Below are 26910 nucleotides of genomic sequence, written 5' to 3' on the forward strand. Positions count from 1 at the left end.
CAGGAACATTTGGAAAACATGAAGGAAGTCCTATCCAGACTTAGCAAGGCTGGTCTCAGATTGAATGCACAGAAGTGCAAAATTCATGGTCGGCTTAGTAGAGTATTTAGGTCACAAAATAGATGCGCAGGGTTTGCATCCCCTTGACGAAAAGCTGAAGGCTATAGTGTCGGCTCCAGCTCCACGCAATGTTGCTGAACTTAAATCCTTCCTTGGACTTGTGCAGTATTATCGGCGTTTCTTGCCTAATCTCGCCACTACCTTGGCGCCCTTGTATCGGCTTCTCAGGAAAGAAGTTACATGGTCATTGGAAGCTCAACAGGAAAAAGCTTTCAACATGGTGAAAGGACATTTGTCTTCTTGTGTTCTCTTGACGCATTATCATCCCCATAAGAAACTTGTATTGGCGTGTGATGCATCTCCCTATGGGGTAGGTGCCGTCCTCTCACATCAGTCTGATGGTGGTGTAGAGAAACCAACAGCATTCGCATCCAGGTCCCTGTCACAAGCAGAAAAGAATTACTCTCAATTGGATCGTGAAGCTCTAGCAATTATCTTTGGAACTAAGAAGTTCCATCAGTATATCTACGGGCATTCCTTTACTCTGTTGTCAGATCACAAACCCCTCGAGAGCATCTTCAGTCGGGACAAGGGCATTTCACAGATGGCATCGAGCAGAATTCAACGTTGGGCATTAACCCTCTCTGCATATAACTATACAATTGAGTACAGAAAAGGTACCTCCCTTTGCGAATGCCGACTGCATGAGTCGTCTCCCCTTACCATACACACCACCAAATCCACCTCTACCAGGGGCCTCAATCCTCTTACTGGAAGCAATGGATGCTTCTCCTGTGAAATCATGGCAAATTAAACAATGGACAGACAGAGATCCAACCCTTTCCAGAGTGAGAAATTTCCTTCTTTCTGTATGGCCAAGCATAAATCAAGAGGAGTCTTTCAGTCCTTTTGTGAAGGGGAAACATTAATTGAGCGTACTTGATGGCTGTGTTTTGTGGGACAATCGTATTGTTGTGCCGCCACAGGGTCAAGAGATTGTTGTGAACATGTTGCATGAAGCTCATCCAGGTATCTCACACATGAAGTCTGTAGCGCGTGGATTCCTATGGTGGCCAAAGATGGATGATGAATTGGAACTTAAGGTGAAAATCTGTTCTGTGTGTCAACAGTCTCTTCCAGTACAAGCCGAGGCTTCGCTTCACTTTTGGGAATGGCCTGAACATCCATGGAGTCGCTTGCATTTAGACTATGCCGGACCCTTCCTGGGTAAAATGTTCCTTGTGTGTATTGACGCACATTCCAAATGGTTGGAAGTGTTTCCAGTGAACAGTGCCACATCCACTGCTACAATTGATTGTTTGTTTGTTTGTTTGTTGTTTAACGCCGCACTCATCAATATTCCAGCTATATGACGGCGGTCTGTAAATAATCGAGTCTGGATCAGACAATCCAGTGATTGATATCATGGACATCGATCCACGCAATTGGGATCGATGACATGCATCAACCAAGCCAGCGAGCCTGACCACCCGATCCTGTTAGTCGCCTTTTCAACAAGCATAGTCGCCTTTTACGGCAAACATGAGTTGCTGAATGCCTATTCTACCCCGCAATCTTCACGGGTCTGCAATTGATTGTCTCAGACATATGTTTGCAACTCATGGACTGCCGGACCAAGTGGTCACTGACAATGTTTTACAAGTGAGGAATTCTCTGTCGTTATGAAACGTAATGGCATCACACATACATGTGTCGCACCGTATCACCCTGCCTCCAATGGGTTAGCAGAACGAGCTGTACAAACCTTTAAATCTGGCATTAAACGCATGACAGAGGGCACATTGGACACAAAACTTGCACGTTTTTTGTTCAGATACAGACTTACCCCGCAGACTACAACGGGGTTATCTCGAAGAAGACCAAAGACTCATCTCAATCTTCTTCATCCAAATATGAGCCGTAAAGTTAGGAACAAACTGTTGTGTATGCAAAAGTCAGTACATGATGCACATGCAAAGGGCCGTCACTTGCAAGTTGGAGGTCTTGTGTATGTTTTAAACTTTCGTCCTGGTGACAAATGGTTGTCAGGAATCATAACAGAGAGAGCCGGTCCAGTGTCGTTCCATGTTCGTCTTGACAATGGTGGTGTTGTCAAGTGCCATATTGATCACCTGCGTTTGCGCCATGTTCTGACGCATGAAAGCCAACATGATAAAACAGTTCCATCAACGCATGAACAATCAGTTCTACCAGAACTACCCGACAAGTTACCTATATTGCCTGAACTTGGCAACATTCCAGTACTTCCGGGTACCCCTCAAATGCATGATGAAGTTACTTCTACAAGGCCCGAGCAAAAGCAGGTCTTACCAGAGACACTATCTCCTACTCAGTCAGATTCTTGTGGTGCGCACGAATTTCGTCGTTCTTCCAGAATCCGGAAGGCGCCGGATAGACTTAATCTAAAGATTGCTGCTGAGTTATGAACTGTAATGAGAATGTGATGTATTTCACACTATTTGTCACCTAAGTGAACCATCAGTGATTGATAGTTTTGGATCTGGTTATTGGTTCCCTTATTCAGACAAAAGCATGTGCATATACAGTTATCTTTAATCATTAATGCAAGTGCATATTCAGTTAAAGTGTTCCAGTTATTGTGTGACATGAGAGACTCTAAATAACATCTGGAACAATATTGGTTAATTTTCATTTAATATGTTCCAATGAAGATGTGTGAAGAGACACTTTAATGACATCTTCTGGAGCAATTGTCAGTTCTTTCAACATGTGTAGATTCATTATGGTAGTTTATGTTTAAAGTGCAACAAAACTATGGGGGAGGAGTGTCATAGAGTAACAGTTTAAAACAATAAGCCACTCCACGTGATTTCCACTTAAGCATAATAACTGCTCCCTTAGCAGGGAATTCTGGGAACCTCGGTCTGTCTGCTTCCGCCATGAATGTAAACACTCAGGAAGAGTAAATGTGCATCTTGACTATCCCTCTAATACCGGGTTGTCTTGTTGATGATATGACATGTAGTCTGGGGTTACCACAATATGTTTCATGGAGGATAGGGATATTGCATGGATATTTTGTTCAGGAGAATGTGCAACGTAAAAAAAATAATTTTGGTGGCCAAAAAACAACACAAGGCATGACATTCCGATTTATTTAATGGCTGCCCTGTCCTGTGGTCCGTCATTGGTCATTGGTCATTCGTCTAATGTTTTCACACTTTCAGCTACAAATGTTGCTTGTTTCTCTGCCATCTGTCATGATGTTATTGGCATCCATCTTCCCAAGAAGTTCAACCAATAAAGTTAAACCAAAAGCTGACACAAAATCATTTTAGAAATAGAATAGTTGCCTGTACACACCTTCAAACAAATAACCTTAAAAGCACACAAAACTAAGGGATCCCTTACAGTCATAATATACCTGCATATAAGAAAACAACATTTGGACTCCAATATCATGGCAGCACAGTTACCAAGACAAACTGGCAATGATACCTGGAATACTGCCTACTTTCTGTACACAACAAGTGATTTATTAATGAGATGCTAGGGAACTTAAATTTGGCTTGCAGGGTCATGACTTGTTGGTTTTGTATTGTATTGGTCTAAAGATGTGACCCAGGGCCCTATTCCACAAAGCGACCGTAGCGCTAAGATGAATGTAACTCTCATACTTTAACATAGATTTCCGACAGTCTTAGCGCTAAGAACGCTTTGTGGAATGGGCCCCTGTTTATCAATCATGAAGAAATGGCATAAGCCAGAAGGGAATTGAATCTCTAAGAGGCAATATCTCAGGGGATTGCAGATAGTTTGATGACGCTATCATGGAACTGTTCTGGGTGAACAATACCTTCCAAATGACGTGCTGGTTTTCTTAGGGAATTAGTCAGCAAAGAGCCAGAGTCACAGGAGACTAATCACAATTTTATTTACAAGAACAATTAACAATTTACAATATACTTAGATAATAACTGAGGGTGCCACAGAGAGTCGGTACACACTCTGGGCTGTGGGAGAGAGGTCTGCTTGGTAAGAGAGTCAAACCCCTTCTCTGCCTAAAACCTTACTTACTTACTTACTTACTTTGGAGATTTAACGTGCGCTTTCCGACTGATGCGTATTTCGCACACGGGCCCGGCCAGGCCATTTAATGTGTTTCCGAAAGGGGCGAAAGTGGTGTGTGCAACCCAAGAGGGGGCTTTAGGGGTTGCTTATATAGAATTTGGGAATTTTGAGTTTTGGAATAGATGCCGATGGGGTAGGGGAGGAGAACTAAGGGAGCTGGGTATGGTGGATTTTTGTGTGTTTATGTAATTTTGATTTGGTGGATTATAGTGTTTTTAGATGCGTTTTATTAGTTCCGTTTTGATTAAGAATACGCCTAAGGCCTTGAAGTTTTCTAGTTTATTTTGTGGGTTTAGTATTGCTTCTAGAGTGAGAGCCTGGTTTAGATTGAGGGTGGTTTGTAATGCGGTTCGATGTGTTAGGTAGTGTGTGCAGTAGATGAGTGCGTGTTCTGGGGTTTCTAGTTGTTTGCAGTGTGGGCAGTTACCTGTAGTATGTTTTTTTATTTTTTTTAGGTGGTTATTTAGGTTGGTGTGTCCTGTTTGGAGTTTAGTGATTACTCTGTCGATTTTTTTTGATGGATGGTGAATTTTTGGTTTGGTTAGTGGTTTGCTGAGTACTTTTTTGATTTGGCTATTTGAGTTTAGATATAGGTTATGCCATTTTTTGGTGATTTTTTGCTTATTTACACTTTTAATTTCTGATTTTGAGATGGGTAAGTTTAAGCTTATTTCTGGGATTTTGAGGGATAGTTTAGCTGCCTTATCGGCGTTTTCATTACCGTATATTCCTACGTGGGCGGGTATCCACAAGAAAGTTATTTGTTTGCCTGCGTTAGTTAGGTCGTTGGAGCTTTTAAGTATTAGATTTATTAATTTAGGTCGGTTTTTGGTATTTTTGTTTTGGAGGGCTTGCAGTCCACTTAGGGAGTCGGTAAGTATTAGGATTTTATTGTGGTTTTTGGATTCTTGACTATGGAGGGCTGAGGCCATGCCCATTAGTTCTGCCGTGAATATTGATTGGTTGTTTGGGAGTCGGAAGGATTGTGTAGTTTTAGTTGGTTGTGTGGTATGGACTCCGAAACCTGTGTGTTTGGAGGTCGGATCTGAAGATCCGTCCGTGTAAATGTGACACCAATTTGGCCAATTTTCGTGTATGTATGCTAGTGTGGTGGTTTTAGCTATGTTTGGGTCGGTTTGTTTATTTATTTGGCTAGCTAGTGTTGTGTCTATTTTGGGTATTTTAAGTTTAGGGGTGAAGATATTTGATTGTTTGCAGTTTTGTTTAAGATTTTTAATTTGGTGTTCATTTAGGTAGTTTGTTATTCTTTGGGATATTGGGGTAAGTAAGGGGTGTTTACGAGCTAGAGCTTGGTTTTTGGGGCTGATATTCTGGTTTATTAGGTTTTGGATCAGAGGGTTTGATTGGGATGCGGCCCAGAAATTTAAGCTTAGCTGTTCCCTGCGTAGACTTAGTGGCATTTCTCCTGTTAAGGCCTGAAGTGAAGTGTAGGAGGTGCCATGTTGGGTGCGTGTAATTAGTTTGAGAGCCTGATATTGTATTGAGTCAAGTTTTTTAGATAGAGAGTTGTTTAGGGTGTTGTATATGGTGCAGCCGTAGTCTAGTTTTGATCTAATTAGTGATATGTAGAGTGAGAGGAGGGTATCTTTGGAGGCTCCCCAGTTTGAGCCAGTGAGGCATCTTAGGGTGTTTAGGTCTTTACTGCATTTAGTTGTTAGGTTTTGGATGTGAGCATCCCATGTGAGATGTTGATCGAAAATAAGTCCTAAGAATTTGGTTTGTTTTTGAAATTTGATTGTTTGGTTGTTTAGCTGGAGGATTGGGGAGGCGGGTTTCATGTTTTTATGTTTGAATACTATTCCTGTTGTTTTTTCTGAGTTAAGGGAGAAGCCCCATTTGTCAGCCCATTGTTGTATTTTATTAAGAGATTTTTGGAGTAAATTTTGGGCCATATTAATACTTTTTGTGCGGATCCAGAGGGCTCCATCATCCGCGAATTTGGATGTGTTTACTTTAGGGGATAGGCCCTCGAAGAGATCGTTTATCATTATATTAAAGAGTGTGGGGCTGAGGATACTGCCCTGGGGAGTGCCATTTTCTAGGGGACACTGGTCCGATAGAGTATGGTCTATCCCCACTGTTATTTTACGTTCGTTTAGAAAGTCCTGAATGTAGTTTATTATTTGTCCTTTTAGTCCTATTTTTTTAAGCTTTTGTATTAGCCCGTTGTGCCAAACCATGTCGAATGCTTTGGAGAAATCCAGAAAGATGCCTGTTGTGTATTGTTTGTGTTGAGTTGTCCTGTCTTTATGTCCTGTTCTAGTCGGGCGAGATTATCTAAGGTTGAGCGGCCAGGAGTGAAACCGCTTTGATCTGTGTTTATGATGTTATTTTGAGTTAAGTAGTGTTGTAGTCTATTTTTGGCCATAGATTCCATTACTTTACATAGGTTTGAGGTTAGGGATATTGGTCTATAAGAATTTGCCTGGTTAGTTGGTTTATCGGGTTTAGGGATAGGGATGACTAGTGCCTGTTTCCAGGGAGTTGGTACCTGTCCGAATTGATAGATTAGGTTATATAGCTTAAGTAGTGCCTGGAGTAGGTTGGGGGGAATTTTTTTGATTATTTGGTAGGATGTTAGGTCTAGTCCTGGGGCAGTTCCCTTTTTCCTATTTTGGAGTACGTACTGGAGTTCTTCCATTGAGTAAGGTTGGTTTATTTCGAGGTTATCATTATTTGGTTCTTTAGTAGGTTTGGCTTCTGCTTTAAGTTTTTGTTGGAATTTTTCGCTGAAGTTATTGTTGCTGCTTATGGCCGAGAAGTGGTTTGCTAGGTTATTTGCCTTTTCGGTAGGGTTGGTTGAATTGTTTATGTTGGGTGTTTTTTTGTGATGTTTTAAGCCTCTAATGGCGTGGATTTTTCGCCAGACTGTTCTGGCATCTGTGCGATTATTTACTCCTTCACAAAATAATTTCCAATCTTTGGTTTTAGCTATTTTGACTAGTTTTTGGACCTTGTGGTTTAGTTCGTGAGCTACCGTTATATGGTTATGGTCGCGTTTGGCTCTATTGAAGGCTGTTTTACGTTTGCGTCTAGTTTGTTCTATTTCCTCGTTCCACCATGGTACCGAGGGTTTGCCTATGTTATTTGTTTTATAAGGTATTGATGCTTTGGCTGCGTTAATTATGTAGTCTGTTAGGTTTTTGCAGTAGATTTCTGGGTCCTTATTTTCTAGTTTGGTTAGGTTGGCTTGGTTGCAGATATCCTGAAATTTGTCCCAGTTAGCTTGGTTATAGTTGAATTTTGGTTCTAGGTTTTCTGTTTGGGTAGGAACGTTTGTATTGCCTATGGTAATGTTTATAGGGAAGTGGTCACTACCTAGTGGGGCGTCGTGAACTTCCCATTGAGTACTTTGGGCCAGATCTGGGGTGCATATGGTTAGGTTGATAGCCGACATTTTATGGTTTTTCTTATCGTATCTAGTTGGTTGGTTATTGTTTAGGAGTACAAGGTTATTTGTTTCTATCCATTCAGAGATTAGTTTGCCATGATTATCTATTTTTTCATCTATGCTCCAGGTGGGGTGGTGAGCGTTAAAGTCTCCTAGGAATATAGTTGATTTATTGCTTATTTGCAGTAATTTGTTTAGGTCCTCAGCTTGAATTTTTTGTTCTGCCCAGTGGTATACGTTAATGATGTTTATTTTTTGGTTTTTGGGAGTTATTTGGATGCCGTTTGCTTCTAGGTTTGGTGTGTTTATTTTGATTTCTTCATAGTTAATGTCTTCTCTGATTAGTATTATTAATCCTCCTGCGGCTCTAGCGGTTTTAGGTTTGGCTCGGTCTGTTCTAACTGAGTTGTAGTTTGGTAGAGTAAATTTAGATTTTTTTGAGAATTTGGTTTCTTGGATACAGGCAATGTGCGGACCCTTATCTTGTTTAAATTTTGCTTTTAGTTCGTGGCCGTGGGAATTTAGTCCATTGGCATTCCACTGAAATATGTTTAGGCCTTCCATTATTTGGGCTTTTAGTGTTTGGAGGTTAGGTTTTGATTTAGGCTAGGGGTTTTTACTTGGTTGAGGTAGGGCTAACTAATTCGAGGCCTATGCTGAAGAATTCGTAGAGGCCTATGCTGAAGAATTCGTAGGTAAGGGTTGTCAGTTTAAGCTTATTTGCTACGGTATAGAAAGCTTTAGTGCTAGCGTTTGGGTTTATTTCCTTTAGCATGTATGCGAGAAGGATGGTTAAGTTGTTTAGTTTGTTGTTTGACATTTGCTGAGGCCTGTGTTTAAAGGTTTTGGTTTTTTGGGGGGTTGAGAGAGTTATTTCGTTTATGTCTTCCTCGGTTGTGCATTCATATTCTTCTGTGTTGTTAAGTTTAGTTTCCTCACATTCCATGGGGGTGGTTTGCGTGCGTGCTTGTGTTTGTGGTAGTGGTCTGGATGTGGTTTCCTTACTGTCTAGGTTTTCGGGTTGTGATTGCTTGGGATCGGTTGTTGTTGCCATAGCGGCTGTGGTTTGTATGGTGCCGGGTTGGGTTGTGGTGGGCGTATTGTTGCTTGTTTTGCGTGCAGGTGTGGATGTTGTGAATGTGCTAGTGGAGGGTTGTGGGATGGACGTGTGGTGGATGTGTGTTTTGGGTGCTGGATGTACTCTTTGCAGGATGCCATCCCATGCCGAGTTTAAGTGTGGGGTGTTGTTTGGTTGTGGTGTGGGTAGCAGAGGTTGTTTTGTATGCTGTGGTTGTCTTTTTGTTTGGAGTTTGGCCGTGTCGATATTGATGTGTTTGTTGGCCTGTTGTGTGAGGGTGTGTCTATGAGGGCAGTGGTTGGATAGTGAGGAATGTTGTATGCTTTTACAGTGTATGCACCAGGGTGTGCATGTCCCTGGGCAGTCAGTTTGGGCGCATTTCCTGCATTTAGTTTTTTGGAATTTACATTGATTGGCTGTGTGGTTGTATTGGAGACAGTTAGAGCATTGTTTAACTTGTTTTATGTATGGTTTGACTTCTAATTTAGTGGTTGCTCCGAAGGAGATAAATTTAGGTGCTTCAGGATATTTAGCTGATTTTTGGAAATTGATTATGACTATTGGTGTGTTTGAGATTTTACCGTTTCTATTTGAAGTTATTCTTGGGGTGCTAGTTATTTTAGGTTGGGGGTACATATCTTGGTTATCGTTAGCGTCTTGTGCGTACATGTCTAAGTCTTCGTTGTTTTCTTTAGGATTTACTCTGATTACGCCCCTAGTGAATAGCTGCCAGTTTGGGGTTTGATGAGTTACTGTGTATTGGAAGATTTGGGTGATTTTTTTGGCTGCGTTTAGGGAGTCCTGGTCTGGGAAAATTATTTGGAAACCTTTGTTAGCCTCTTTAATTTTGTCGAAGTGAATTTTGTGCTGTTTGAACCAGATTCCTACTTTATTGGCTGTGAGACATTTAGAAAGGACGTTTATGGGGCCTGTAGCGCAAAAGTAAAGGGCAAATGTGGTGATGATGGATGCGGGCGACATGTTTGGTGGTGGTTGTGTGTTGGAACTGTCCAGCTTCCTTTTTTTGGTGTTTGTTGTGGGGATCGGCGATACGGCTGTTTTGGTGGGTGAAGCTACTGGTGATTTGGAGCCGAAACCGTCAGGTATGAGTGGGATGGATGTCCTCCCGGAAGTGTTGTGGGCTTCCGAAGGTGTGGGTGATTCTGTTTGGTGGATGTCTGCCTGGGTAGTGTTGCGGGAGTCGGACATGTTTTGCGGCTAGTGGGGCCTAAAACCTGCCTACAGTATGTATTTAACTAAAATTTAAACAATAAAATGGAATGTGATTGGTTGATACACGATTGGTTGTGTCCTAAGCTAAATGGATGGCTAGACAGAGGGGAATACTAAATCCTGTTTATCCTGTTGGACTGGCACTAATCTTGTTGACATATTCACTGGATGCTTTGAAAGAGATTATTGTGTCACTATAGATGAGCTTGTGTGGGGGCTAATCCTTAATGCCCTATAGATGAGCTTGTGTGGGGGCTAATCCTTAATGCCCTATAGATGAGCTTGTATGGGGGCTAATCCTTAATGAGTCTTAATTGAAGTAATGTTATTCTAATATACCCCGGTAGGTGATGACATAAATAAATATCCTTTGTCTGGGAGATGGGATCTTGATACCTTAGGCTAGCATTTATCTAAAAGCTTCAAATCAATTAAACTATGTAGACGTAACTCTTGTCTTATTGAATAGCATGTCTAGAAGACGCGCTCCCATTACCTTAGGCTAGCAACCATCTAAAAAAGCTTTATCTGAAACTACTGATATTTTATATATGCATTTTACCTAATGATAATTATTACTTGCTAAACTATAATTATATGAAATGATGTATAAATATTACACCATGATAACTCATAAAAGCACTTGATGTAGATCTAATTATTATAAGATAACTTAGTATAAATGTTATCCCATGATAACGCTCAGGTTTATGGAAGTCAGACAAAGCCATTCTATTCCTGTCAGCTTTGAATTATTATGTGACATTTTGTTGTCAACAGGTGTGGGATCAGTGGTTGCAAACCTGACATGGCTGGCAAATGTGTTAATCAATAAGCTGAGACCTTGTGCTGATGTAACCCAAACTTCCTTTTATCTTATCTTAGATACAATAGAAACTTCTTGATGTTTTGTAAAAATAGTATCTGACAACAAGTGTGGTATTACTATTATAGATTATTATACCCCTGTTTACGAAGTAAATCAGCGGTATATAGCGTTCCGTCCGTCCGTCCTTCCGTCCGTCTGTCCTTCCATCCGAGCTTTTGTACGGCCCATAACTTTTTAACCATGCACCCTAGCTTCACCAAACTTGCTACACACATTTACCACAATGAGTACTTGTGCCTTTTGCTAGTTTGAAGATTCTGAACTTTTTAATTTTTGCCGTTTAAAACATTAAGAAACTCAAACTTTTAGGGTGGGTGTTTTGTACGGCCTATATCTTTTTAACTATGCACCCTAGCTTCACCAAACTTACTACACACATTAACCACAATGAGTACTTGTGCCTTTTGCTAGTTTGAAGATTCTGAATTTTTTAATTTTTGCCGTTTCCATGGACACATTAAGAAACTTAAACTTTTAGGGTGGGTGTTTTGTATGGCCCATATCTTTTTAACTATGCACCCTAGCTTCATCAAGCTTGCTACACACATTAACCACAATGAGTACTTGTGCCTTTTGCTAGTTTGAAGATTCTGAATTTTTTTATTTTTGCTGTTTCTAGGAATCATGGTGAAACATAAATTTTGGGTAGAGTTTTTGTACGATCCATGTTTACAATATTATGTATCCTAACTTCAGCAAACTTGCTACATTAACCACTATGATTGTTTTTTATCTTTTATAAGATTCTGAAAGTTTTCTCTTTTGCTGTTTTCATGGAAACATGATGGAATTTAGAAATTTTGATGACTGGTTTTGTATAGCTAATATATTTTCCAAAATTGTTTCCACGCATGTAGATCATCATAAGTATCTGTGCTTTGTGATAGTTTGAATTAATGAATTCTTTACCATATCTGTTAAGGCTAGATTGAAATTATTAATTTATTGATTTTCTTATATGATATTGTTCCATTTTTTATGTGTTTTTATATCAACAACTTTTGGTCCTTTTGATAATTCTTCTTATGTAACACCTCAATCAAATTTTTATTCAAAGGTGTTCATGGTGATCTACTTCCTCGTAGTGAACACTGGTAACATGGGAGATTTGGGGGGGGCAATTGTCACTGGAACTCAAACTTAGTTTTTAAAACATTGAAGTTAAAATCAGTTAGAAATATGTAATATTTCTTTAATTAACAAACTATTTACTATTTGTTGTTGACCAGAGGGGATAATGGGGGTATGTGAGCTTTGCTCACTTCTTTCTTGTTATTATTGTTGTGGTACAAGATTTATATCATCACAATATGGCTGAAATATTGCCGATGTGACGTTAAACTTCAACTCACTCACTCACTACAAGATTTATGACACTGAATGGATAGAGGTATTTAGTTTATTATTAAAAAATAACTATTGTTTGACATATTGTAATATTTTAATATTCAATGCAGAACCAGTTTTGGTTTGATCTGTTAAATAAACAAAAAGTGTCATAATTTAAATATGTCTTTAATGTGGGTAATTATTAAAATAGGACACTTGTTAGTTAGATACCATTTTTTACAAAATGTTATGAAGTATCTACTGAGACTGAGTGTAGTTACTTTGTTCATAGAACGCCTCCATGATCTTGTGGTAGCACGGAAGGTCTGGGGTTCGATTACCGGCTGCATCATACCAAAAGACATTAAAAGACGGTACTTGTTGTTACCCTGCCCGGAGCTCAACATTGAGCGGCTAAAACAAGGACTGGTCAGCTCAGAGTCGGTATGCTGTGTCTTTGTCGGGTATTCATGTTTAACTGCGGCATAGTATCTCAGTGGGCTAGCACTATAATATTGGCAGCAGTCCAGACAAAGACATACATAGATAGGATGGGAAGCCTGCAGCGATGGCCTTTGGCGATGTGCGCAGCGCAAGCAGGCCAAGTAGATCGACAGCACATGTGAAAGACCCCCTGTCATGAGGACAGAGTGGTCGTCCTTTGGCCATCTAGCACTTGCGCAGTGACTAGTTTAACAACTTCCTAGTTACCCAAACTTCCAGATAATAGTGCGTGTCAGAATTTAACTCCACGAGAACGTCACATGTGCATGTCACATGTTCCGCAGGTGTATTGTCGATTTTATCATGTATGTAATAAAAACATGACCGTTATATATGTATACTATGTGTTTGTCAGCCATTCTTATTTCAATTATGCTGCGAACACGGTGTCAGAATATTTGTATTTGTTGATTTATCGAAAATGTTGGGTGAATGGAAGGAGTAATAATTAGATATCAGCTCTGATTCATGGTCTGAGGAGGAAAGTGAGTCTTCCAAACGACCTTAAAGAGAGATGAATACCACAGAGAAACCTACACCAAAGACGGAACGGCTACCAGTGTCCTTTCTGCTTGAAACAGTATTTGTCTGTATCAGGGTTCAGGGGTCATGTTGTCAACATGAACAAACCATGTGATCTAAAAGGTGAGAGTACCAATGCATATTTTCAGTATATGTTTTCTGTTTTGCTTAACATCTCCTGAACATGTGTGATAAGCGAGTGCGTGCGTGCGTGCGCATGTACGCGTGTGGGTGTGTGTGATGAAAAACAGTATTTACTTTAAAAAAATTCATAAAAATAAGGACACATGACAACATTCTCACAGTTTTATTATGCTCAAAATTAGGGCCACAATAAATTAATTTACAGTTTATCATCTAAATATTTTCAAAAATAAGGGAGTTTTTATTGAAAATATTGTTTTTTTCTGAAAATTCTTGTTAAAATGTTAATATTAGGACTAAAATTAAAATATATTTAGGCGAGATGGGAGATGAATAATTGAGGGGATGAGAATTTCATTTTAATTTTATTTTGGCCTAATTAAAAATATCAATAGTTTTTATACAACAATAATGTATATTCATAAAAGTGTTGTGTAATAATAATACATTCTTACTTCCTAAGTAAATAAATATATATATATATAATACACACAAGTAGAAATTGTTCATAAGAAATAAAATATTTTGTTTTAGTTTGCAATATATGCATTATATATTGAATAACACATTTCATTTCCTACTGGGGAACTAAGGGTTATTTTTAATACAATAGTTTCTAAGAAATCGAAATTACTATGTGTTTCAACAGCTTTATCTTGTGATGTGCATTTTGATTTACATCACTTATATGATCGTAATAGTCTGGACGTTAACTTTATACATGAACAAACAGATCATTTAATATTTGGCTGGAACACTTATCATTGTTTTTAAAAGTTCATGTTACAGTTCATGCTTAAGAGTTCTTTTGCACAAGTCTACTTCTGTTCTCAACACATGTATTTTCAGTGGCTGGACTAAAGCAACATTAATGTAAATGATTTTGTTTCAGCTAGTCAACACAAGCTGTCAGACACACAGAAAGCTGATGTTGCTGCTACACCTACCTGCGCCCAGGACATCACAAAGACGTCAAGTGACATCACAACCTTTACAGACAATTCATTCCAACAACTGCTTGAGTCTGCGGTGTTAGAAGTTTTTAATAACCCTAATCACAACTCCACCAAATCTAAGTCCGGAGGTACCATAGTTGATATCACCAAAACAGTGGTGTCCTCACCTGACACGATGTAGGAATTAGGAACTGTAATTAAGCCACTATTCCTTGGATACACTGGCAGTTTTGGGCAAGACAAACTCTTTCCCTGCAGACAAGGAACTCATGTGGAGTAAACTTCATGCAATGAGGACCACTTTTGCACTTTGTGCCAGCTTACGCGTGATTTTGAAAGTTTCTACGGAGACAAACATGCGTGTCCATTTCTATATTTAGTGTCTCCTTGATGACCTCTTCAGATGTGCCATTACCAACAATAAGTTCATTATTTACAGACCAAGTCAACTCAGTACTATTCTACATACCTGGATATTTGATTTATGCCATGGAGAAAAATTCAATGAAGAATGGAAGTACCGCCTCTGTGTCAATTCTTAAAAACCTCTGTGCCTCATCTACGCAGAAGTCTCCCAATTTTGTTTCAAAGTTCGAAATATGGACTGTGAACATAAACCATGGTGGACTGAAGTCTGTGCTATTAACTTTTTCTTTCTCGCCAGAAGAATAGAGACAATATGCAGACTGGCAGTTAGTTTAAAGGATCTGAACGCTGATGCACTTGCAAAGATGGCACTGAAAGAGGCAATAATGCAAGACCTCCGAGTTTCCAGTGCCTCCGAGGATAAAGTTGAAACCTCTATCTTGGAGAACATTGTGGATCTATTTCTAAGACTCAGTGGAAGAGCTGTTGCAAAACATGTGCAAAAACAATCCCAGAAGGAAAATGAAAAATCAAATTTGAGGGAAAGAAGTCCCAGTCGTTTGAGGAAACGATTGAAAACTTACAATAATTTGTAGCTGCAATGATAAAAGTTATCCCCTTATGTGTATTGCTTGTGATTCCTTATTATCAACACCTGGATATACCGTTGATACTAAAGTATTTTAATCTGGTATGTTAATTGTAACATATTTTGAGTCGCACAAAGCATTTATTATACATACTTGCTTCCTAGAACCTTAGACTGACTGTAAAACATGAAGCAAGAAAGTTTGAAAATTACAACTTTCAACAAGTTGTTTTCTTCATTTATTTTGGATTTTCTATTATTACATCTGCTGTGTCCTGTAGTCACGATAACTCAGTTTAGCTTTTTCTGTTTCAACAGTAAACACTGAACTATTTTGCTTATGGAAATATTATTCATTTGGTTTTAGAAAATCAGGACTAGTCAGGACTGATGCCAATTTATAGTGCTAGCTCACTGAGATACCATGTTGCAGTTTAACATGAATACCCCACTCAGACACAGTATACTGATTATACAGTCACCAGTCCTTGTTTAAGCCTCTTAATGCCAAGTGCCAGACAGGGTAACAACAAGTACCATCTGTTAACGTCTTTTGGTATGACACTCTACCACTAGACCACGGAGGCGGTCTGATTGGATCAGGAGCACTTGCACCTGTTTAAGGCAATATTTCCAAAAAGCGAAGACAGGGACCACTTGGTGTTGACAGTACCCCACTTGCCATAAGGTGAAGATAATAATATTGTGAACATGTGACTGTTGTATAGTTGTACAGTGTTGTATAGTGAACACGGTGATGATAAAAAACAGTGAATTGTAAAACATGTGATTCAGTGTAAACTGTGCGTGTACATTGTATGTGCACTATGTGCACTGTTTAGTAGAAACAAATGGATTTACCTCTCCACGAAACTAGTAAAATCCTAGATATTTTTTATATTTGTATACTTATCCTGCATTACTCCTTAATGCATATTACTGCTTGTTTCTTGACAGAGAAAAGAGCTGTGTGAGGGTCTTTGCTTGAAGAAGTTGCTCCAACTAGCTGAGAAGCCAGCCCATCACGCAGCTCCCACGTAACCAAGGGAAGTGACGTCACGGATCCTCACATTACTCCTGATTTTTTCCTGTAACATAAAACTGATTCAAACCCTCACGTGTTTGGTATCTGAGTTAATGTTGTTTTGTCTTTGTGTTGTGCCTACGGTTTGTATTTTGTACATTCTATGTTTGATAAACATGTGCATAACGTTATTAGACACTTACTGGCGTTTTCTCAAAAGAAAACATAAGGCCAGGTGTCTTGTTGCTCCAGGTAGCCATCTTAAATATTTTGCGTAGCCAGCAGTTTGTGAACTGGTTTGCGTTCTATATTCTTTTGCTTGGTACTCCTCGATTGGCGTATCTTCGCAGGTATTGTTTGTTTTGTTGTATGTTGTCTTACGTTTGTCGTAATATTTGTTTCATAAACCCACACAGTGGGATAAACAAATTATAGCATACATAATCGGGCAGGGACGTATTGTGATTTTACACTGCTTAGTTGCAGATATCATGCCCTCCTCCTCAAAGTGCCGGCATAATATGTCGGCGTGGGATCCCCACCCCCTGTGCCTTAATTGTACATCTTAATGCCTCCAGGGTCACCGATGTTTACTGCTTTCACCCACAGCTTTCAGACAGTACCTCCGTGTGTGTAAAAAACACAGAACACAGCAGGCCAGGAAACAACTCGACCAGACGCCTGTCGCTGTACATCAATGACTCAATCCCGAGTCTCAGCCTCCTCCCAGAGACGAGACAGCTCTCAAGACCATGGCTAGGGTGTCACAGCCAGCCTTCGCTGAGGCGTCCCAGTCTGGCTCAAACCAGCCGCGACGCAACACCCTCTAGCCCCAGTGGTGTGGCACCACCTCAACCTCTCGGGGTAGAGGAAAAGGCGGGGCATCGGGCGCATAACAGTCCCGCCGTGGCCACTCCAACGGAGGTAACGCCGACCGCAGGGACTTCCAGTGAATAGCCAGACAAGCATGACTGGGACTTCCACCCCCAGCCGTCCAAGTTGTGGACACTCCAGTATGTGGGAGACTGGGTCGTTGCTGCCAGAATTGTGAGATCCTGGGGGACCCATCTATCACCAACATCATCCGACATGGGAACAAGCTGGCGCTTATAGGTGACCCACCAGTCACGTCGTTGCCCATAGCCACCTATCCCCCTACTCAACAAACGCTACCTGGCGCGTCCACCTTATTCAGGATGACCAATCGCTCACTGGAAGCAGGCCCTCAGACACGCCCTCCTCTCCATCTCGATGGACAACATCACTGTCGTATGGTGCCTTCGGAACCAAGGAACTCACTCGATTTCGCTCCTTCAACAGACGTTCCGATTGTTTCACCTAGTGGATCATCTGGGGATTCAGTTCCACGTCCACCACATCCCGGGCTGCCGAAACATCCTAGCGGATGCCCTCTGTCTCGGCCAGACAAAGTGGCTCCAACAGAGTGGAAACTTCACCCAGATGCCTTCGCTCTTGTTTGTCGAGACCATGGTCTCCCCAACATAGACCTATTCGCCACCAGCCAGAACTACCAGATCCACGACCTACATATCTCCGGTGCCGATCCACTGGCTTGGGCAGTCGACACTTTCAGTGTCCCCAGAGAAGGACTAAAAGCGTACGCTTTTCCGCCACCTGTACTCCTTCCCAAAGTCGTCCCGAAGATCAGATCGACACGGAACCTCAATCTGACTTTGGTCATGCCCTGGTGGCCAGCGAGGGCTTGGTTCGTCGACCTCAGAGAGCTGTCCTACGTCAACCCACTGCCACACACAGATTGGCCAAATCTGCTGATCCACCCTCACAGCAGACAGCCACACCCAGGACCAGACAGGTTATGTCTTCACATCTGGTCCATTTACAGAGAGCACTGAAAGCCAAAGGCTACTCGGCCAAAGCGGCTAGGGCCATCACGATGGCACATGGCCCAACCATCAGGTGCCTCTATGATGATAAGTGGCAATCCTTCGAGAGCTTTTGCAGGGGCAAGCACCTAGACCCCACATCTGCATCGCCCCAATTCCTGGCTGAGTTCATGCTCCATCTGTGTCACAAGTGTAAGCTCAAGGGCAGTACCATCATGACCTACCTTGTGGCGCTCAACTCCGTCCTGGCAGTTACGGAGATCGGTGCATGACGTAAATCCCGGAATTACAGGCTCTGCTCCGCTCATTCTGGCTGGAAGACCAAAAGGCGAAATCTCGTACACCAGCTTGGGGCTTGAACGTCATTCTCACCTTGCCGAGCCACTCGAAACGTCGTCATTCTACAACCTGACGAAAAGCAGCCCTTGTCAGTGAGCTACACGCCCTAGACGTCACACTGGTCCGCTTTGAGCAGAGTGCACACGGAGCCGTGCATCTGGGCCTGTGCTGGGACTTCATTGCAAAGAATCAGCTCCCAGGCCAGCCCGATAGATCGTTCCTCATCCCCCCTCTTTCATCGATTGTGGGCGCGGAAGATGAACTAGAACTCCGTCTATGTCCGGTTAGAGTGCTTCGTTGCTACATCCGACGATCCAAGGAACGCGGTAGACAACGATGATGCCTCTTCGTACCGGTATCTGTGACCTTGCGAGCGGAAGTCAGCCGCAACACGATCGCCCTCTGGCTACGAGCCATCATCCTCCAGGCCTACGAGGCAGCGGGATTGGACCCCCCACGCTCCAACAACCCATATGAGATCCTGGTGGTCGCCTCCACCATGGCGCTACACAGCAATGCGCAATCATGGAGGGATGTTTCTGGCGATCCAACACAGTCTTCGCCAGTCACTACCTGCGAGATGTCGCATTGGAGGATGTGCAAGGCACGCACAGCAAGTCATTGACCACGCCTCCAAATCCAGAGCCGGCCTTTCGACCTCCCCTGGCGTAAGCCCTGGACTAGAAGGTTCATGCCTCATTTGCATACGGCTCGGTGCTCCAGTCTCGACCTAGCCGAGCGTTATTGTCAGGCTGCGCAGTACCAGGACACAACGCATACCTGACTCTTCCCTTCCATGTAATGATCATCCAGGCCGACCACAGCCGAAGACGGGCTGACGGAAACGGAGTTTCCTATACATGGAGTGGTCACCCGATGCCGACCACACAGCCGAGGACGGGCTAGGGAACAGAGTCTGGAAATAACAGATGAAAGTCCACATCTGAAGGTATGCCCACCTCCGGTTCCGTCCGATAAAGATGCATTAAGGAGTAATGCAGGATAAGTAAAAAATCTAGTAAAATCCTAGATATTTTTTATATTTGTATACTTATGCTGCATTACTGCGTCTAAAGGGACCCGCCCATCGCAGATCTACCTCCCCACGATGCCTTCCGATGTTTCGGACTACAGAGTAATGTGAGGATCCGTGACGTCACTTCCCTTGGTCACGTGGGAGCTGCGTGATAGGGCTGGCCTCTCAGCTAGTTGGAGCAACTTCTTCAAGCAAAGACCCTCACACAGCTCTTTTCTCTGTCAAGAAACAAGCAGTAATATGCATTAAGAAGTAATGCAGGATAAGTATACAAATATAAAAAATATCTAGGATTTTACTAGTTTCGTGGAGAGGTAAATCCATTTGTTCCTACTAAACAGTGCACATACAATGTACACGCACAGTTTACACTGAATCACATGTTTTACAATTCACTGTTTTTTATCATCACCGTGTTCACTATACAACACTGTACAACAGTCACATTTCACAATATTATTATCCCCCGCCGCGCGAAAGCGCGAAGCGGGGGATATAGTATTCACGACCGTCCGTCCGTCCGTCCGTCCGTCGGTCCGTCCGTACATCCCACCTGTTTGTTGCCGCGATATCTCAAGAACTAAACACTGGATTGTCTTCATATTTGGAACTATGGTGTATATACAGACTCCGCAGACACCAGTCGGTTTTGGTGACCTTGACCCCATTTTCAAGGTCACAGCAGGCATATCTGCTTTTGGAGTTGGAAAACGGTGTTGCCGCGATATCTCAAGAACTAAACACTGGATTGTCTTCATATTTGGAACTATGGTGTATATACAGACTCCGCAGACACCAGTCAGTTTTGGTGACCTTGATCCCATTTTCAAGGTCACAGCAGACAAATCTGCTTTTAGAGTTGGAAAACGGTGTTGCCGCGATATCTCAAGAACTAAACACTGGATTGTCTTCATATTTGGAACTATGGTGTATATACAGACTCCGCAGACACCAGTCGGTTTTGGTGACCTTGACCCCATTGTCAAGGTCACAGCAGGCAAATCTGCTTTTAGAGTTAGAAAACGGTGTTGCCGCGATATCTCAAGAACTAATCGCTGGATTGTCTTCATATTTGGAACTATAGTGTATATACAGACACCGCATACACCTGTCAGATTTGGTGACCTTGACCCCATTTTCAAGGTCACAGCAGGCAAATCTGTTTTTGGAGTTGGAAAACGGTGTTGCCACAATATCTCAAGAACTAATCGCTGGATTGTCTTCATATTTGGTACTATGGTGTACAGGCGGGGGATATTTTGTCACTCTGTGACAAATACTTGTTATCTTTACCTTATGGCAAGTGGGGTACTGTCAACACCAAGTGGTCCCTGTCTTCGCTTTTTGGAAATATTGCCTTAAACAGGTGCAAGTGCTCCTGATCCAATCAGACCGCCTCCGTGGTCTAGTGGTAGAGTGTCATACCAAAAGACGTTAACAGATGGTACTTGTTGTTACCCTGTCTGGCACTTGGCATTAAGAGGCTAAAACAAGGACTGGTGACTGTATAATCAGTATACTGTGTCTGAGTGGGGTATTCATGTTAAACTGCAACATGGTATCTCAGTGAGCTAGCACTATAAATTGGCATCAGTCCTGACTAGTACAAGCAGCCACACACACACGTGTATGCACGTCGCTATATAAGTGCAATAATCTTGAACGTGACGTTAAACCCAATTTCACCTCACCTCACCTCGCCTCACCCCATCTCACCTGATGCAATCACCCAAAGTTGAGACAATGTGTTCCTGACTGTAGGGTTGTTGTTTGATCCACTTTTCTGGCGATAATGAGCAAAATGTTCTTCCAGGGGATCTTGGTTAAATCTATTTGTCAATATAAAACTTGCTCCTTCTGTCAAAAGAAATTTTGTACATTCTACAATAGAATACCCATTAAATGTTTGTTGACTCAGCATCATCTCTCTGCGTTGCCCTCTTGTATATGGTCCTGCCCTAGTCACTATGACTGTTTCCCAATCATTGAAATATTGCAAGATTTCATGAGTCAGATATTGAATTCTCAGGTCTTCTCGTGTCCTATATGCCTCTAGATCAGGGTTCTCTTGTGTTTTGCCTCCTCCAAATTTCTAGTGTTCAGACAGTTGAAGAAACATTCATCAGCCGAATAAATTAGACAGTTTCTGTCCCATAAAGATCTTCAAGAGCATCCGCAACTGTCTTACTGAGCACTTGTGCAGCTAGGTTCACTTTCATATTTGCAAATGATGATACATGTACGTGATGTAGGGAAAATAACTCAGTTTTCAGTAAATCCAAGATATCCGATATGAAAAACAGTTTTCTGTTGGGAAACGAATATGGGTTCAAAATCCAAAAGGTATTTTGTAAATTTTCATCATGATGTAGTTCGAAGAACTTTTGGGGGGGCATCGCCCTGTCACATGTTATAAACAATGGTTTTAACAGGCATTCAATCATCAATGTTCTCACATATAAATGGATATAAAGTAGCTGCAGTCACTTCCTCTCATCCTAACAACAAGAATGGATTTCGTCAGTCTAGGGTCACTGTCACTAAGGAGATTTTCCATATGACTGATGTTGTTCTCACTTTTTTCCAGTTCCACATAGCCAACTAACTTTCTGTCTTTCAGTCTTTCTGAAACTTTAATTTTGTCTTAAAGGATCCTGACATAAGATATCCATTCTTCCTCATACATTCCACAGTTCTCTGCCTGTTCTATTAGATGCTCGGTAAAAGCCATATTTACTTCACAAGACATGCGAGTACCGGTAGTCAAACAACGTACGTGAACATGGAAGGGCAATGAACCCAGAATCTTTGGCCACATCTTAAGCTTTTTTACTTTTGTTTGCAAATATAAACAACACTTGACCATCATAGGGTGCCACCTCATTGCCGATTTGTTTTTAGAGTTTTGCATACTTAAGTTGTTGATCCCAGAACAGCCTCTGTGTACAATTTTAGTCGGGATAACTTGTCTCGACATCACTTGTGTATTTATCAACGAGCTCGTTTTCACTGCAGCTTAACACATGTCCTTTTATCTTGATGACATCAAGCACCGTCTTTTAAGTTGATCAAGTCCCACCTGAATTGATTGCTTCTCAGTTTTTTAACATGTCAATCTTCCTAACCAAATGGACTCTGTTCATTAAACTATGCAGTGCTTTCTACAAAAAAAAGTAGTTAGTTTGGGCCTTTTGATGGAAGCCTTCTTCAGCTGATTATTTCTGTATAAGTCACAGTGTTTGCATCTCCTCTTTGATAGACCCAGTAGACAGCACTTGGTTGACCGTATTGTTGACTCATACTGAATGTCACCTCTCATAGCATCAGTATCTTCCCGGTAGGCAATAGCACTGATACAACTTGCACTCTTGTTGAATACCAACACCTGAAGGCACCATAGATACATATTGAGCCTCATACTTTCCCATGCAAATGTCCCAGTTTTGACTGTAACTTCTGAATGTCTTTCACAGAATTATATATGTGTGGAAGACCGGTCCAAAAATCATGATCAGAGCCTACCTTCTTGCCATTCACATACAATGTTGGTTGTCACAACTGATTGATGATCAAGTTGAGTTTCATTGCCTGGCTAGGTTCATGATCACAAGGTTGAACATATCTCAATACATGTGCAAATAAAAACAACCATTTTTATCCTAGAATCTAGGATACAAATGGTTGTTTTTATTTGCACGTTTTGATGGCAAATTTGACATGAAACAAAGAAAACTTTTCGTCAGTAAGAAGTAACATAAATGGAAAAATTATTGAAATCATTATTTCTTGAAAAATTGGTTCGGTAGTTCTTTTTTGAAATGGTGATAAAAACCTGTAATAATTATGGAAGATTTCACTACATTATAAATCAAACCCAAAAGGTCTTGATATTTGTGAGTGAAAATCTAGAAATAAAGACATATTTTATATGATACAAATATGCCTACATTTAAAAACATTAATTGACTTTTTTCATCCTCTGCTTCATAAATTAGTGCACGAATAGGACATTATTTACAATTTTGCTGACTGCGTGTCCACCATCTTGGTTTTGAAGTCGGCACCACAAGTTATGACTGGCTCTACTTCTAAGGGGAATATTGCCAAGGACAATAGTTAAATCACAAAAACAAGTCATTGGTAGCTTTCTTGCACATTCTAAGTAATGATAATTCTTAACTTTAGTTCATGAAATGCTACGTAAGTGCTGCATTCTGTAAAAATCCAAACACAATGTCTTCGCTCTGTTGTCTAGCGATCATGAATTACCTGAGATGACTTGCATGCACACAGCTGCTCGATGAACCCCTGCTGTGGCAATTAGTGCATCTAACATCAGAGAAGACTTTCAGAGAAGGCTGCTTATCCAATGTATATACGTCTTGGGTCCGTACAGGATCCCACCGCATGCTTGCTTTGTTTGTTTCATTGTTTGTTAAATGCTCTGCAACAGTCCAGCTATATGACGGCAGTCCAGACAATCCAGTAATGGACATCATCATCAATGATCCATGCAATACAAATACGATTACCTGCAATCAACCAAAACACTTAGCCTGACCACCCAAATCATTTAATCACCGACAAGCATTGTGCAACATTATTGGTTTTCAATAAACCTTGTCAATAATCAGCAAAGCTTTGAAAGTAACATGTGTTCTGTTCCATTTCTTTGATGTAGGTGTTGGAGTGGTAGATGGCTTGCTGTATGCTGTAGGAGGTCATGACGGTCCTCTTGTAAGGAAGAGTGTTGAAGTTTATGACCCTGAGAACAACATGTGGAAGCAAGTGGGGGACATGCATCTGTGCAGGAGAAATGCAGGTGCGTTTGTTTTGACACCCAGCACAGTGCAAGATAAACTCCATTCAGTAGGATAGGGCACTACACTCAATACTGTTCAGCGCTTTGACAAATTCCAAGCCTTTATTTTGTTTGAAAATAGTGCTCACCTGGATATGTCTTCAAGTGTGTAAAATGTCAATAGTTTAAAAAAACAAAGACTGACACCATTGCTATCCAAATATTTTCTGCATCAATACTAATAACTGACACTAAAATATAACAAACTGAATAAAATATGATATCATCATGAGGAGAAACAAACATGCCAACGTCACCTCTCTCAGTCTGGCAATTTCAGATGAGAAGTTTACAGAGGAAATATGCATTTTGAGAGAAATTAAGAGGATGTTCAAACAAGGTCAATATCTAAAATATTGCTTAAAAGAAGCCATGTCTGCACCACTCCACAGTAAGAAACACCATACATTAGTCTTGCAAATACCCTACCTCTATTACATCACAACCATAAAACCTGTGATTTGGCTGTCATTACACTAGAAAATCTTCTGATTTTCAACAGAAGTCATCACCATTGTCAACTATCCATAAACACTTGTGCAAGAAATTGTATCTTGCTTCCCACACTCCATGCACATGTGCAAGGAGGGAAAAACTACTCTTCTTTCTTTCCCTTTCCTCCCCCCCCTCCCCCCAAAGTCATCTTGGCCTTCTCTCATTTTTTCTCCATCAAGTGTATTTTCTTCTTATCCTGCGTTACTCCTTAATGCATTTACTGCTTGTTCTTGACAGAGAGAAAGAGCTGTGTGAAGGTCTTGCTTGAAGAAGTTGTATCAACTAGCTGAGAGGCCAACCCTATCAAACAGCTCCCACGTGACCAAGGGAAGTGACGTCACGGATCCTCACATTACTTTTGTCACTTGAATAGTGAAGACCTGTTTTTTTATCTGCTCATAAAACTTGTTGAAACCCTCACATGTTTTGCTTCTTTGAGTTGATAGTCTTGTGCTTGTGTTGTGCTTACGCTTATATCTTCATACATTCTATATGTTTAAGCATTGCATAAATGTTTTGACACCTGTTGGTGTTCTTCTCCTGTTTGTGTCTTGCTGTTTCAAGTAGCCATCTTGAATATTTTACGTGGCCACGCAGTCTAGACTGAAAGTGGTTCACCTGCTGTATTTTTTGTTGCTTAGTACCTCATCATTGTCATACTATTGCAATTGTATTGTTTGTAAATGTGTGTTGTTTTATGTTCCTCGTAAACTTGTTTACATAAAACCACAAAGCTTGGAAAACAAATTATGGCATACATAATCGGATGGGGATGCATTGTGATTTTACTCTGCTTCATTGCAGATAACGAGCCATCTTGTAATAAGTTGGCGTGGGATCCCAACTTACTGTGCTTAAATTTTTACATCACCATGCCTCCAGTCTTCCAGATGTAAAGACTGTCTCCCACTTTCCCCCACAGCTTTCAGACAATACCTCCGAGTGTCCAAGAAACGCAAGCGTAGGATGTCGGACACTTCCGAGACTTCCCCCACCAGACGGGTGGCCTCTACAGCCTCCTCGGAGAGGGAATCCCCCAGCCTCTACAGCGGCCATGTTGTCATCCTGATTGGTTAACATGTCTCCTCAGAGTACTTTGACGACCACCAGCACATCAGTCTACTCGGGGGTGGCCACCACCATGAGGCCTGGCATGGCTTAGACTTACCAGATGGTGCCTATACAGTCCAACATACAGACGCCCTCAGGCTACGGCTACCAATAGGAGTAGTATAGGTAATGATGGTTCTGGACCACTTCCACTGGAGCCGGATTCATATACCTATACTGCTACTACAGGTGGCATTTTTTATGCCAAAATGATTATGTGATTTAACGATAGTCATGAGATTGGCTCTAGCTCACCAATACCTGGGGCCAATCATTGCTTCTATTAGTATAAAAATGATGATGCGATTCAACGAAAGTCGTTTTAAAAGAAATATCAATATTAATTAATAATGAATAAAATTTACTATAGCCCACGAGGATATTGGAAAGGTGTAGGAGCAATAAAAAAATTAGCCACCGCGGCTAAGGTATCTAAAGATGTGGCCAAGGATTGGTTAAAGAAACAAGCGATGTGGCAGATATATTTACCGGCACCGCGTTATATACCGAGGAAGAAGTTTGATATTTTTACAACGAATGAAGTTCATCAGGCTGACCTCTTGTTTCTTCCCCACGATAAGGTAAAACGCAAAACGTATAAATACGCTTTAACGGTAGTGGATGTGGCTAGTCGATACAAAGAGGCTGAGCCATTAACCTCGAAAGAATCAACAGAGGTAGCTAATGCACTGAGTCGCATATATACTACCCATCAAAAGTTAAGACTCACCAGTGTAAATGTAGCCACTCACTATACTCAACTGTTTCAAACCAGATAATGCCAAATATTCTAAACTTTTTACAGGTACTGTTAACACATGAACTGTTGTGGCGTAAAACCAAATCTGTAACGGTGAAAAGATTAGAGTTTTTCGTTCATTAATTGATAAAACTCTGTGAAATGTCGCACATTTTTAAACAAAATTCGCACCAAAACGCAGGTGTTCACATGCACGATAATGCACGTGTCTTAGCAGCAATTTGA

The 26910-nt window shown here is 41.2% G+C and overlaps 1 protein-coding gene across 3 annotated transcripts in view; it reads left to right on the forward strand.

Annotated features, from left to right (window-relative positions):
* Positions 1-26910, forward strand: part of LOC124117407 (kelch-like protein 3) — a 211884-nt gene that overhangs the window by 161345 nt on the left and 23629 nt on the right. For 2 of the 3 annotated variants that reach the window (XM_048402644.1, XM_048402645.1), the window contains exon 11: positions 24141-24281. In XM_048402644.1, the coding sequence (XP_048258601.1) occupies positions 24141-24281 (141 nt within the window). Of the gene's footprint in view, positions 1-14176; positions 15235-24140; positions 24282-26910 lie in introns of those variants that run through there. The other variant, XM_048402646.1, reaches the window with a different exon arrangement.

Source organism: Haliotis rufescens, unplaced genomic scaffold (genome assembly GCF_023055435.1).
Source record: "Haliotis rufescens isolate VD_foot unplaced genomic scaffold, xgHalRufe1.0.p SCAF_28, whole genome shotgun sequence".
In the NCBI taxonomy this organism is placed as follows: Eukaryota; Metazoa; Mollusca; class Gastropoda; order Lepetellida; family Haliotidae; genus Haliotis; species Haliotis rufescens.